The sequence below is a fragment of the Chlorocebus sabaeus genome, chromosome 24 (assembly GCF_047675955.1).
Source record: "Chlorocebus sabaeus isolate Y175 chromosome 24, mChlSab1.0.hap1, whole genome shotgun sequence".
In the NCBI taxonomy this organism is placed as follows: domain Eukaryota; kingdom Metazoa; phylum Chordata; class Mammalia; order Primates; family Cercopithecidae; genus Chlorocebus; species Chlorocebus sabaeus.
Window position 1 is genome coordinate 34,713,913 of NC_132927.1, and position 14,684 is coordinate 34,728,596.

General features: G+C 40.7%; 1 protein-coding gene and 1 pseudogene across 3 annotated transcripts in view; both read left to right on the forward strand.

The window, feature by feature from the left end:
* Window positions 1–1,337: 1,337 nt before the first annotated feature.
* Window positions 1,338–14,684, forward strand: part of ARID4A (AT-rich interaction domain 4A) — a 75,621-nt gene continuing 62,274 nt past the window's right edge. The window contains exons 1-5 of one of the 3 annotated variants that reach the window (XM_007986808.3): window positions 1,338–1,627; window positions 2,720–2,782; window positions 4,514–4,624; window positions 7,629–7,694; window positions 8,708–8,798. In XM_007986808.3, the coding sequence (XP_007984999.3) occupies window positions 2,777–2,782; window positions 4,514–4,624; window positions 7,629–7,694; window positions 8,708–8,798 (274 nt within the window). In that variant the 5' untranslated portion in view covers window positions 1,338–1,627; window positions 2,720–2,776. Of the gene's footprint in view, window positions 1,628–2,370; window positions 2,616–2,719; window positions 2,783–4,513; window positions 4,625–7,628; window positions 7,695–8,707; window positions 8,799–14,684 lie in introns of those variants that run through there. The other 2 variants (XM_007986810.3, XM_007986809.3) reach the window with 2 other exon arrangements.
* On the forward strand, window positions 11,337–12,127 carry LOC140710096 (peptidyl-prolyl cis-trans isomerase A pseudogene; annotated as a pseudogene).

Sequence of the window (14,684 nt, forward strand, 5' to 3'; positions counted from 1 at the left end):
TAGGTCACTCACTAGAAATGCCAACATGCCTTTCACTTTTTTTATGAATACTTTCGAGCAAAATCACTGTTACGAATAAAAAACTGATTCTGCTTAGTTGTTTTCTTACTGAGAAATCTTAGTCCACGTGGATTACTGACGATATGTCACATTTAAAAAATTACTCCATTCTATAAAACAACTAGCCAATTTATACTCCAATTCCACTATTTAAAAATATGTTTCGTTTAACAGAATACAAAATGTTAACAGAACAAGACCAACGTCTATCTTATCGGGGACGTCCTTTTAAGATGTTTTCAGTCCCTGCACAACCACTCTTTCCTTTCAAAAAGCAGCATAAGCCTCGCGCAGAGTGACACAGACGCTTGTCTAAGGTCACAGAAGCATCGTCTGTGCTGGCAAGTAAATTCCTCAGCATCCAGAAAGCCAGCGCTTTCTCCAGTTTCCTCATAGCTTTTTCACGTGAGGAGCACGCAGAAACCTCTACCCACGCAGAATGTTTCTAAGAATCACTTCTGACCTGTCTTAACTAAGGAGACTCCCATAGCTTGTACCAATCAGGTGGAGAATATGGCAAGTATCCAAAATGCACTTCCAAAGACAGGAAAGACTGCTCAGAGAGAGGCAGAATTCAGAAAATCTCTCACATTCTCGAAAGCCCGAAAAAGCACCGCCAAGAAAGACGTTTGCCTCTACTCCATCTCTTTCTCTCGGCGGGAGAGGAAGCCTCGCCCCCATTCATCCCGCCCCTTCTCCCCACCCCGCCGCAGGGAGAACTTTTACCATGGCTTCCTGCGGCCCCTTCACTTCCGGTGCCGGTGCCGCTAGGGCTGCGCCATCCCCCCCAGTCAATCGGACAACCATAGCCTCCAACTGACCTTTCTGACAACTCTGAGACTCCTCCGGCCAAGACTAGGTGCTGTCCTGGAGGAAACGGTGGAGGACGGACGCACAAAAACCAATCTACCTGATGAAAACTCCGTTCCCTTCTTGCCAGAAACATAAAATGCGATGGAGCTACGGCGACCGCTGCCGAGACAAAATGGCGCCGAGAACCTGGTTTAGCGCAGGCGCCTTGGAAAGACCCTGCCCCGCCCCCGTGCAAGCCCCTGGCTGCAATTCTGGGTTCCGTTTCCATGGGACACTCCGCCGCCAATCCTCGTGCCGAACTGCTCTTCCTGACCCCTCAATTCACCAATCAGTGCCCAGTCAAGCACATCCGGAGTCGTCTCTACCAATCATTTCTCAAGACTTGCTTACTCAATAACCAACTCTCCAATAACGTTGGTCTTCGGAAAAAGCCAATCATAAGTGGAAGATGTCCTACCTGCTGTTTTTCGCACCAATCCATGAAGTTTCAGAGCTACATCCAATGAGGACGGCAGGTAGCGAGGTCCTATCCGAAGCTCTTCGGCGTCATGAACAGCCAATAGGAGTTCGTGTAGAAGCGAGTCTGCTCAACAGCTTGTTATTTGGTGGATTGTGGCAGTAAATCGGGGCGAGTGGGGAACCGGGCGCAGGAACTGCAGCCGCGGTTGGGAGTGGTGCTGCCCGGACGGGGGCCCACGGAGGTCAGAGGGGAGGAGGACTCTGGAGCTGACAGCGCGCACTTCACCCGCAGTTGGTAGGTGGGGAGAGGGGAATCGGGGGATACTGAATGGACGAAGCGGCAGCGGCAGCAGCTGCTGCTGCCCGGGGTCCCGGTGCAGTTGGAAGCTTTGGAGGTGGGGAGAGGGATGCTAGGCAAGTGGCGCGGCGAGCGCAAGAGAAGGGGCCAGCCGTGGAGCAGTGGCAGCCACTGCAGGAACCGCCGCCGCAGCTGCAGCCGCCTCGTCCGCTTCCCCGGGTTCCCGGGAAAATGGCTGTGGGGCTGGCCGCGCCGCTAAGTTTGCTTCCGCGCCGTGAGGAGCGGGCTGCTTGGGGGAGCCGTTCCCCAACTCCGCGGCGCGTCCACCTCTGCGGAGTCCGTGGCAGGACTCGAGGGGCTGCGAGCTGATACCTCTCTGGGCTGTACAAAAAGTTGAGGCGGGCGCTGGGAGGAGGCAGCGGCTGCTGCGGTGCGGCTCCCCTCCCCTCCCACACCCTGTCCGGGCCACCTCCCCTCCTCCTCCCCTCAGTCCCCCGCCCCCTCCCCCGCGCGGGTCTCCCGGGGCTCTGGCGGCTCCTGGCTGAAGGCCGCGGCCCCTGCCCCTTTGGGTGAAGGAGCGCTTCTCCTTCCTGACATGGTGCAGAGCAAAGGAAGGAGAGCAATGGCGCCGTGACACTCCGCTGCCGCCACCGCGGGCCCGGGGCGGGCCGAGGGGGCCGAGCGGCGGAGGCGGGGCGCGGGCCGAAGTCGGGGTATCCAGGGGACAGCGGAGCGGAGGCTCGGCGGTCGCCTCCGCAGGGGACCTGGGGAAGCCCGAACGGCGCCCTGCCCTTTTCCGGAGCTATCTGTCCTGGGGCTCCGAGTTGAGCATTCCGGGTCAAAGTGGCCAGCGAGGCGGGGGCGCGGTGGGCCGCTGGCAAGCTCCGGGGCGGAACGGGCTGCCCTTTGGCGCGCGTGGGGTTCTCGCTGCCCCCTCCGCTCCTGCATCCTGGCTGCCCTCAGAAGGGGTCTTGTCCCTTGGCTGGTGAGGATTCTGCCCCTCCCCGCTGGCGTTTGTTTACTTTCTTTCCTTTGGTCGCTCCCCGCAGTTGACTGATTCTGTCTGTGCCTCTTTCCCCCTCCCCGTAGTTCTAGCGACTGCGACGATAGCTCGCTGAGCTGGAACCCCACAGATCACCAACAAAAATGAAGGTAAGTGGAGTCAACGCTGCCCCGATCCTCGCGCCTTGGACACTGCCAGTCGTAAGGCTAGTGCCGTGGAATGTCATTTGTTTTGCTCCTCAAAATTGATGTTCCTACTGATCAGCAGTTTCGGCATAGGAGGATGTGTTGAATGGGTGAGAAATGATCTGTGTGTCTAAATGCGGAGTTTGGGCCCTCTCTGTGGCAGTACTTTGGAAAGGCTGGTGCAGCCTTTCAATTGTTGTCCATTCGGATAGTATTTTTAAACACTTCCTGTGTTGGCAGCAACCTTTGCAGAAGTAAAGCTTTTGTCCTGCTTTGGTTCTTTGGGGGATTTTTCGAAAATTTTTTTCTTCCTCAGTGCCAATGCGATTTTGTAAAAGAAAGAGTACGTGGATTAAGTAATGAAGGTATCATTTCTTCTGTGTGTAAAGTGAACTTATGTGGCTAAAATATTTGAAGTTGAACTATAATAATAGTTTTAGTTAAATCTTTCCAGTAAATATTTTAACACCTATACTTATTCTAAAAAGATACATATTCTACTGAGGATGACTGCAAATATCAATATGTGGATGGTTAAAGGGAAAGGATCTCTTATAGCATTCTTGAATGTTGTGGCCATTGAATGTTTCAGGTCAGATTTTTATTTGCCAAAAGCATTCCTATTCAGTTTGTATTTTTTGTAAACGTTCTTAAAAGGTAGCCAATTCCTGTCTTACTTACTGTTTCAATATATTAAGCTCTGAAATATAGCATTTTCCCAAACTTTCTCATGGTTTTCTGTTTTCTCCAAGTAAATGACATATTTAACCTTCTTTAATATTACTTGGGAAAACTTATTAGAAAACAAAAAATCATTTTCTACCTAAAAAGGTATCTCCAAAGTGTACACTGTTAACTTTGCACTTAACAATGTTAAGTTGAACTTGTATGGATACACTTTAACTTCTGAAAAAAAAAAAAAAGGTAAAATGACAGATTGAGATAGCAATCATCCTGTTACTGTAAAGATTAAAATGAATGGTAGAGTGAAATTTCTTGCATCATTCTATGTATCATTCTGGTCATGTCCATTTGCTGAAAGTAGATGTTTCTTAGTAACGCTTGTTTTTTTATACTAAGAAGATCAGTGTGGTAAACTAGGTATGTATGTCTACAGCTCTTGAACCATCGGTTCATATCTGCATTCATCAGCTGAATTCAGACTTAAAACCTTTCAAATGCAGCTTTTAGCAAATGAATTTTCCAAATTGATACTCTCCTTATGAAAAGATGTTACCTTTATGTACCTTTGTCAATAAACAATTATATATTGTTAGTGTTAATGTTAGTAGCAATATTTATTTTAATTAATTTGAAAAATTTCAGGAAGCTATAAATGAATAACTTAGTTTTATGATATGTGTAATATGAAATATTTTTTCTGATTTTTTTATTTTTCTGCTTATATAAATAGAATTTTTGAAAAATTTTGTATCTGGAAAAAAACATTATATTTACTCACTGATAATTTTGAATTACAACTGTAAAACATTTTATCATATCAGGACATCAGTCTATAAAATGAAAGGTTGCTCATCAAGTGTTTGCTTTCGGGTATTTTTCAGATTTTCAATGATATTAATAAGCAAGTCATTTTGTTATTTTTCATGCTTCAAACACAACCTTTTAATGAGACTTGAAGTTAGAGTAGGGAGGCATAGTAATGACATTCACAGTTTATGTTCCTTTCACCAGGCGGCGGATGAGCCTGCCTACCTGACAGTGGGAACTGATGTCAGTGCCAAGTACCGGGGTGCCTTCTGTGAGGCAAAAATTAAGACTGTGAAAAGGCTGGTGAAAGTTAAGGTAATATTTGTTTTTATGCAATAGTTTTATTAGCTCTAGATTGAAGAAATTTGAGGAGAGAGAGACTGCAAATCAGCATTTTATTGAGTCATTATATGAAAACCCTTTATATACTATACTTACAGGAAAAAAGCACATCAAAATTCAAGAAATAAAGAACTCAGAAGGAGAAATTATTCCAAAATGCTACCACCAAAATACCATGCTCATGATATTTCCTGTCATTTGGATCTTAACTATTTGTGGTAGCATACTTGGACTGTAATCTATTTTCTCCCCTCATTTAATGTTCAGGTAGAGACAATTTCAGTGTTTAGGACAATATAAATAACAACAGGAATTATGTTTTCAAGACAGTGTAAAAAAGCATTAAAAAAGTTTATTTTGGGGCTGGGCATAGTGGCTTATGCCTGTAATCCTAGCACTTTGGGAGACTGAGGTGGGTAGATCACCTGAGGTCAGGAGTTTGAGACCAGCCTGACCAACATGGTGAAATCCCGTCTCTACGAAAAATACAAAAATTAGCTGGGTGTGGTGGCGGGCACCTGTAATCCCAGCTACTCAGGAGGCTGAGACAGGAGAATTGCTTGAACCCGGGAGGCGGAGGTTGCAGTGAGCCAAGATTATGCCATTGCATGGGGCAACAGAGCGAGACTCCATTTCCAAAAAATAAAAAAATTAACCTGGCGTGCACATCTGTAGTCCCAGCTACTCGGGAGGCTGAGGCAGGAGAATCACTTGAACCCAGGAGGTGGAGGTTGCAGTGAGCTGAAATCGCACCACTGTACTCCAGCCTGGGTGACAGAGAGAGGCTGACTAAAAAAATATATATATATTTTTGACTGTGCAAGGTGGCTCACACCTGCAGTCCCAGCACTTGGGGAGCCTGAGTGGGGGGATTGCTTGAGCCAAGGAATTCAAGACCAGCCTGGACAACATAGTGAGACCTGATCTGTCCAGAAAAAAAAATAAAAAAATTAGCCAAGTGTGGTGACAGGCACCTGTGGTCCCAGCTACTCTGGAGGCAGAGGTGGGAGAATTGCTTGAGTCTGGGAGGTCAAGACTGCAGTGAACTGTGATTGTGCCACTGCACTGCAGGCCAGATGACAGGGCAAGACCCTGTCTCAAAAAAAAAATTTTTTTTTAAGATGCTTTTACTCAGAAATAACTTTTTTGGTGATTCCTGCCAGTCATTTTCTTATATGAATGTATTTTTAATTGTCTTTATTACTTTATACAAAATACAAAAGTAATCTATGCTTATTATAAACATTTTTAACGTTATAGAGGCATATAATATAGTTCATGAAGTCTTAAAAAATTTTATTGAAGTTGATTAATAATTTCACATATTCATTGGCTACATAGTCATGTTTTGATACGTATAATATATGATGATTAAATCAAAATAATTTGCATATCCATCATCTGAAACATTTTTCATTTATTTGTGTTGGGAATATTCAGTATCCTCCTCTTAGCCATTTGAAACCATGTAATATAGCATTGTTAACTAGTCATCCTGTAGTGGTGTGGAACACTGTGAAAGTCCTTTTTGATATGACTCCAAAGAGATTTGATGTGGTCTTCCAGATTTTTTTTACTGTGCCAGTTGTAAAATTATTGTCATTGGTATTGGATCATGCTATATTGCAGTTTGCTTTATTCACTTATATATCTGATGTTTTCCTACCAGAATTAAGCACCATAAAAGGAGGAAACGTCTGACTTGTTCTATGCCCAACACATAGAGTAGTGCCTGATACATAGTGGACACTCAAAATTTGTTGAATGAATCAATGAACTAGAGCAGTGATTCCTAAAGTGTGGCCCCAGACCAGTAGCATCAGCCTTACTTGGGAACTTGTTCCAAATGCAAATTTTCCCCACCCCAGATCTACTTCATCAGAAACTCTGGGGGGAAGATCCAGTAATTGTATTTTAATAAGCCCTTTAAATATTTCTGATGCATGTTAAAAGTTTAAGAATCAGGCTGGGCACAGTGGGTCATGCTTGTAATCCCAGCACTTTGGGAAGTCAGAGTGGGCAGATCACTTGAGGCCAGAAGTTTGAGACCCACCTGGCCAAAATGTTGAAACCCCGTCTCTAGTAAAAATGCAAAAAATTAGCCAGACATGGTGGTGCATGCCTGTAATCCCAGCTACGTGGGAGGCTGAGGCATGAGAATTGCTTGAGCTGGGGAAGTGGAGGTTGAGACCCTGTCTGGGGGAAAAAAAAAAAAAAGTTTGAGAAACATTGACTAGAGGAGTGTGATTTGTAGGGTAAATAGATGTATCTATGATTATTGTAAAACTTAATGTTTCAATTTTCTTGATGAACCTTCAAGTATTATTAGGACAGGATGTCAATTGACATTCATTTCTTTTTGTTTCATATAGTGTTTTTATCATGTCAGCTATATAGGATTTGATTACTCTATATTTATTTGGGATTCTTTAACAATTCAAATTTGGTATTAGTATTGTGTGTGTGTTCTTATTTACTTATTAGATGTGTAGTAGAAGGGAGCACTTGTTTGTATCATTGCATATTATGATTATTTAGCTTCACTTTATAAAGGATCAGAGTTGTGGTTTTAATTTGTTTACCTTTCATATAAGCAATACAGTTTGATACTGTGTTTTTTCTTTGTGTACTTGGTGACAGTCAGAACCTTTTATGACTTGTTGATAAAAAGCAATAAAGGCAGTTTTTTTTTTTTTTACAGTAATCACTACAGATTATTATATAGTTCATTCAGTAAACAGTTATTGAGTGCTGGTAACATGCATTGACACTTGCTAACTGTTGGGGATATAGCAATGAAGGGAGGACTCAGCCCTCAAGGAGCTCACAGTTAATAAGAGAATGTAGTAAGTATTATAGCAGAGGTCACCACAGGATGCTAAGAAAGCATAAATTAAAGACATTATTGTTACAGTGTTACTGTAAATGTGTTTGTTTTAAAAGTAATATGCAAATTATCATGCAAAATGTTTTTCAGGTACTCCTGAAACAGGACAATACCACGCAATTGGTACAAGATGACCAAGTAAAGGGTCCTTTAAGAGTATGTATGTTGTACAGTTTAAAATCTAAAATAATCATAGATTTATACCGTATTTACTGAATTTACATTTCTACATAGACTTAACATTTATGAGAACATTAATCAGAAAACAATACATATGAAGGGTTTAAATATAATTAGTATAAATTATGATATTGCAATGGCTGTAGTCTAAGTTTTAGAACACTAAACATCTTTTAGAAGGGTAATTTAATATATATAAACATGTTAAGTTTTTCACCTACCTTTCTGTTTTGAATTCTTGAACTGGATACCTGGCTTTGTTTTTCAAATTGTTGCTGTATCTGAGGTGATGTTTAGCCTTCTAAGTTGAGTATCATAACCATCAATCTTCGGTTGTTCTAATTTACCAAGCAAGCTATATTCTCTTCCTAATTCAATTTAATGAATACCTAGATTGTGTTTTCCAGCCATTTCTGGCCATTTGTTTATGTAATAAATCTGTTATATCAGAGTACCATTTTGGTTAATATCTGATATACAAAGGTCTGGAAACTGAAAGAAGGTCAACTGGTCCATCCCTATCTCTCCAGGTGAACCTTTGTCTAAAAGGTTCCTTAAATACAAATGCTGAATCCAATATTCATATTTCTGTGAAAGAAAATTGATGCTATTTTGGTGGTCTTATAATTTTACAGTTCTTCTATTTAATTTTCTTGAAGGCAGTGTGATATAGTGGAAGAGCTCTAAAGTAAGATTTAAGAGACTGGGCTGTCATGCTGGACTCTGCAAATTATTTTCTCTTTCTGAACTGCAATTTTCCATGTGTAAAGTAGGGGTAATAATAGCTACCTAAATTTTGTCAAAGTGTTTTGGGGCTCAAATTGCATAATACATAGATAAGTACTATGAATGATAAAGATCTAAGACAGTGTAAGATAGAATTATCATAAGTGTGGTATTTATTTTTCTTACCTAGATAATAGAGTTGGTGGAAGTGATTTGGTTTATTTGTTTAAATTTGGTAAGAAAATTTGGATTTCACGTTTTAGGTTGGAGCTATTGTTGAAACAAGGACATCTGATGGATCTTTTCAGGAAGCTATTATCAGCAAGTTGACAGATGCTAGTTGGTATACCGTGGGTAAGTAATTAAGTAATTTAACACATTTAACACATGGATTTGATTTGGACTTTGCATGTATCTGTGTTTTGTGGATAGACCAAATCATTGCGTTGGTGGAGAAATATGTATTATTTCCTATCAGTTTACTGGATATAGCTGGCTAAAATTCTAAGAATGTCCTGTAGGTAACAAAAATAATTATCTCTTACAGTAGCTTGGCCACTTGTGTCTATTTCATCCAAGAATGTACTTCTATTTTAGGTTATTTTAATGTTTCTCTTCAAGAAGGTTAGATCACATTATTGTGATCACTTTTTCTATAATTACAATTAAAATTCCATAGTTGTGATCTTTATTGTATTGCTACATATTTTATATAAGGGTAATGTAGATGTTGCCAGGCAATTTACAGATTTAAAAAATCCTGACCACAGTAGATTCAAGAATAGGTGATTGTAACTTAGTTTTTGATTTTTGACACAGTGTGGGTGCTCATATTAACAGCTTTCAAGGTCGGATACGGTGGCTCATGCCTATAATCCTAGCACTTTGGAAGGCTGAGGCAGGTGGATCACTTGAGGTCAGAAGTTCAAGACCAGCCTGGCCAACATGGTGAAACCCCGTCTCTACTAAAAATACACAAATTAGCCGGGTGGTAATGGCGCATTCCTGTAATCCCAGCTACTCAGGAGGCCGAGGCATGAGAATCGCTTGAGCCTAGGAGGCAGAGGTTGCAGTCAGCCCAGATAGTGCCACTGCACTCCAGCCTGGGTGACAGAGTGAGACTCATTCTCAAAAAAAAAAAAAAAGCAGCTTTCAAGAAAGATATAGATGTTCCTAATATGAATGCATTCTTAACATTCCATTCATAATCTTATACTGGCTTTAGATAACTTTATTGTATTAATAGTAAGAAGCAACAAGTGTCATAATACGTGTAAGTTAAAACCTAAAAGTAGTACTTAAATAGTTGCTGTCATTATGTTGATGAGAATAGCATTAGGTAACATTTTCAAATCTCCTCTCCGTACTTTCAGACTACACAGTCCTGTGGATAACATCCAATCTATAGCATTGTTGGTTTTTATACTTATTTCTTCGTTTAAGAGGTATCATTATTTTGTGGTTTTCTTGTAGAAATAAAAGAAATGACCATTTAGGTTTACTTTTAGTTTACTTGATTTGTTGCTTTGGGTAAAAATCATTCCAGTTGATGCTCATTGTTGTGAAGAACTATGCTTTGGTTAAAAATTTCTGTCTTACCCTGTGCCTTCTATTAGTAGTACCAGTTTGCTGTGTGTAACTACTTTTTTCGAACCTCTTTTATTCTTCCTGTACTTGCTAGAATTTAGTGTTGGTTCACAGTGGTGCTATTCTGAACTACATATTTTTAGGAAGCTTAGTTGTGGCTATTGATATTTGTTAAATATTTAAAAACTAAGTGGCCGAATGTGGTGGCTCACACCTGTAATCCCAGCACTTTGTTGGGGCGAGGTGGGTGGATCACTTGAGGTCAAAAGTTCGAGACCAGCCTGGCCAACATGGCGAAACCTCATCTCTACTAAAAATACAAAAATTAGCTGGGTGTGGTGGCTGGCGTCTGTAATCCCAGCTACTCATGAGGCTGAGGCGGGAGAATCGCTTGAATCTGGGAGGCAGAGGTTGCAGTAAGCCTAGATCATCCCATTGTACTCCAGCCTGGGCAACAAGAGCAAAACTATCTCAGAACAAACAAATAAAAACTAAACTTAATGTTAACTCTTAGAGATTAAGTAAATATACCTTTGCTGTATTAAACTAAGACCTGATAAAAATTACAGGTGTATGTAGAATCACTGGAAAATATATGATGGATATTTGGATACTAATATTGCATATTATATTGTACTCACTGTAAAGGTTGTACTCACGTTACTTATGAAGCTTTACTGATAAAATGCGTATGCTCTACAGAAGGGTTACTTTTCAAGTTTTCTCATTTTGGGTTTCTTCATCCTGGAGTAGTTATTCAATTATGAATAGCAACCTTTGTCCTCTACATGAGTAGCATTTTAGTGTTTCTAAAAACTAGTCACTACTAAGCATTCTCTATGGTGATTTTCTGTGTTGGATAATTACAGAAGAAATTGTATAATTCTTGTTCTCAAAGAGCTTTAGAATCTTAATTGCATATAATTGAGGTATCAAGCATTAGTGTACATAAGAATCACTTGGTGCTTGCTTAGAAAAATGAGGATTTGAGGATGCCAAGCCTCTCTAAATAGTAGGCCTGGGGTTGGCAATACAAGAATGTTTTAGTAAGCATGTCAGTGATTCTGATGCAGGTAGTTCACACTTATAAAAACAGGGAAAAACAGATTTATTTGGGAGACAAATTCAAAATATCAAAGATTTTTGCAGTTACGTGCATGAAGGAAATTCATAAAAAGATTTTGAAAGGCACTGTTCCATTCAGAAAACTCAAGATAGCACTGCTATAAAGAACATTTAGATATTGAAGGAAGTGGATCACATAAAGAATGATCAGAGTATAATGACCTAAGTTATCACTTGATTTAAAAAAACAGTAAAATGGGCTTTACAGACGCTGCCGCCGAGGAAAGTCTTGTGCTACTAGCCATGGTCAACCCTACCGTGTTCTTCGACATTGCCGTCGACGGCGAGCCCTTGGGCTGCGTCTCCTTCGAGCTGTTTGCAGACAAGGTTCCAAAGACAGCAGAAAATTTTCGTGCTCTGAGCACTGGAGAGAAAGGATTTGGTTATAAGGGTTCCTGCTTTCACAGAATTATTCCAGGGTTTATGTGTCAGGGTGGTGACTTCACACGCCATAATGGCACTGGTGGCAAGTCCATCTATGGGGAGAAATTTGAAGATGAGAACTTCATCCTAAAGCATACAGGTCCTGGCATCTTGTCCATGGCAAATGCTGGACCCAACATAAATGGTTCCCAGTTTTTCATCTGCACTGCCAAGACTGAGTGGTTGGATGGCAAGCATGTGGTCTTTGGCAAAGTGAAAGAAGGCATGAATATTGTGGAGGCCATGGAGCGCTTTGGGTCCAGGAATGGCAAGACCAGCAAGAAGATCACCATTGCTGACTGTGGACAACTCAAATAAGTTTGACTTGTATTTTATCTTAACCACCAGACCATTCCTTCTGTAGCTCAGGAGAGCACCCCTCCACCCCATTTGCTCGCAGTATCCTAGAATCTTTGTGCTCTCGCTGCAGTTCCCTTTGGGTTCCATGTTTTCCTTGTTCTCTTCCATGCCTAGCTGGATTGCAGAGTTAAGTTTATGATTATGAAATAAAAACTAAGTAACAAACAAACAAAAAAAAAAACAGTAAAATGAAATGTAAAACCTCTTGGCTTATGAACATCCTGTATTTTTCTTTCAGTGAGTACCCACTACCTATTGGGTTTAATTGCTCTTTTCTGGAATTTTTTTTGATTTCTAGTTCCTAGCAAAGTATTATGTGGGTATAATCAGAAAATTATTCAAAGTGTTTATGACCTCCATTACCTTTTTGGTTTCATGAGATACCAGAAATTATGTCAGATTATTAAAAATAAAACAAGAGGATACCACATTGCTGGTTTGGATCAAATAGGAGTTATGATCATTAGTGATCTAAAGTTATCATTAGAGTCAGTGATAGCAACTGCTTCTTACATAATATAGGTATCAATTTCCCTTCTGTTAAACTTGATTAACCAGTTTTGAAAGAGATTATGGATATAGTATGACTCAGTTTTTAAAATATCTGGTAATATCTTACCCTCTGATGGTTTATTTCTTTGGTTGTTTGTTTGTTTTTGTTTGTTTGTTTTAGAGTCAGGTCTTGCTCTGTTGCTTTTGTTCAGTAGCACTATCATAGCTCCCCGCAGCCCCGAATTCCTGGGCTCAAGCAATCTTACCGCCTTAGCCTCCCAAAGTGTTGGGATTACAGGTGTGAGCCACTGCTCCCGGCTTCCCCTTTAATGTTGAACAGTAAATAGCACCAACTCAAAGGGATTTTTTGTTTTTGTTTTTGAGCAATAGAAATATTTCCTCTTCTTACCATTCCTACCATAGTTTATTCATTGATAGTTCTTATCCTTGCCATTAAAGATAAGGAATCTGTAATATATGGAAGTGTGTTACCTGTTCAGTCATTCAAAAGGTGTCAAATTGAGCCAAGATATGAGCAGACGAATGGGCTTTATGAGAGATTTGGGCTGGTTAGAGCCCAAATCTCTAGTTATGTTTAAAGAAAAAAGGAGGCCGGGCGCGGTGGCTCAAGCCTGTAATCCCAGCACTTTGGGAGGCCGAGATGGGTGGATCACGAAGTCAGGAGATCGAGACCATCCTGGCTAACATGGTGAAACCCCGTCTCTACTAAAAAGTACATAAAACTAGCCGGGTGACGTGGTGGGCGCCTGTAGTCCCAGCTACTCGGGAGGCTGAGGCAGGAGAATGGCGTAAACCTGGGAGGCGGAGCTTGCAGTGAGCTGAGATCCGGCCACTGCACTCCAGCCTGGGCGACAGAGCGAGACTCCGTCTCAAAAAAAAAGAAAAAAGGAATTAATATGTCCAGTTAAATGTTGCCACTAACTCCTGGTGAATACAGCTGTCAGTAAGACATTTTGAAAGTACTCTCTATTTTGCCTTTTTGTAATATAAAAACATATACTTGAAAAACAAGGAAAAGGTAAAGGATAAAAATTTCAGTAATTCTAGTAATTAACTTTGAAAATGTACACACACACATCATTTATCAAGTTTAGCACTAAAATCTATCATCTATATTAATATGTTTTTGTAACAAGAAATGCTTAAGATTCAGATTATTTTGTACTTTGTAGTTATTGTTTTGAACATTGGTTATATCAGATTTTGTATAAGTTCTAGTTAATATTGAGTAGAGGAGGTTTAGAATCAACTGGTGAATTAATTAAATTTTGTAGAATGTCCTGCAGGTTTATAAGGTTTTTAATGTAGTCAGACTTGCTTATGACAAATGTTATAATCAAAGTCAACCACAAAATGTTTTCAAACCCAGGTGGCTATTCCGACTAGATTATTCGTTAAGAAATAAAGTAGTGGCTGGGCGCGGTGGCTCAAGCATGTAATCCCAGCACTTTGGGAGGCCGAGACGGGCAGATCACGAGGTCAGGAGATTGAGACCATCCGGCTAACATGGTGAAACCCCGTCTCTACTAAAAAAATTCAAAAAAATAGCCGGGCGTGGTGGCGGGCGCCTGTAGTCCCAGCTACTCGGAAGGCTGAGGCAGGAGAATGGCGTAAACCCGGGAGGCGGAGCTTGCAGTGAGCTGAGATGGCGCCACTGCACTCCAGCCTGGGCGACAGAGCGAGACTCCGTATCAAAAAAAAAAAAAAAAAAAGAAAGTAGTAAGCAAAAACAATGTGTTTAGTCCTATGATAAGCTTTAACTCATTTTTTAAATGGCCTTCCCTAAGACTTAGTTCTCCCATGATATTTTCTTAATGAAATTATGTATTTGAGTGTTAATTTCTTAAATTTACAGATTCCTGGAGTTTTTTTTTTTTTTTTTTTACCTTAGCTGCTGAGGGACTTCTGTAGTTATCACAGATGATTCTATGAATAACAGAACTATTGAAGCTAAAGCAATCTTAATCAAGAAGAACAAAACTGGAGACATACCACCTAATTTCAAAATGTACTACAAAGCTATAGTAATCAAAACATCATGATACTGGCATAAAAACAGACACATAGACCAGTGGAACAGAATAGATACCCCAGAAATAAATTCACCTATTTATGGTCATTTGATCTTTGACTAGGGTGCCGGGAGCACATACTGGGGAAAGGACAGTGTCTTCATAAATAGTGTTGGGAAAATTGGATATCTACATATAGAAGAATGGAAATAGACCCTCA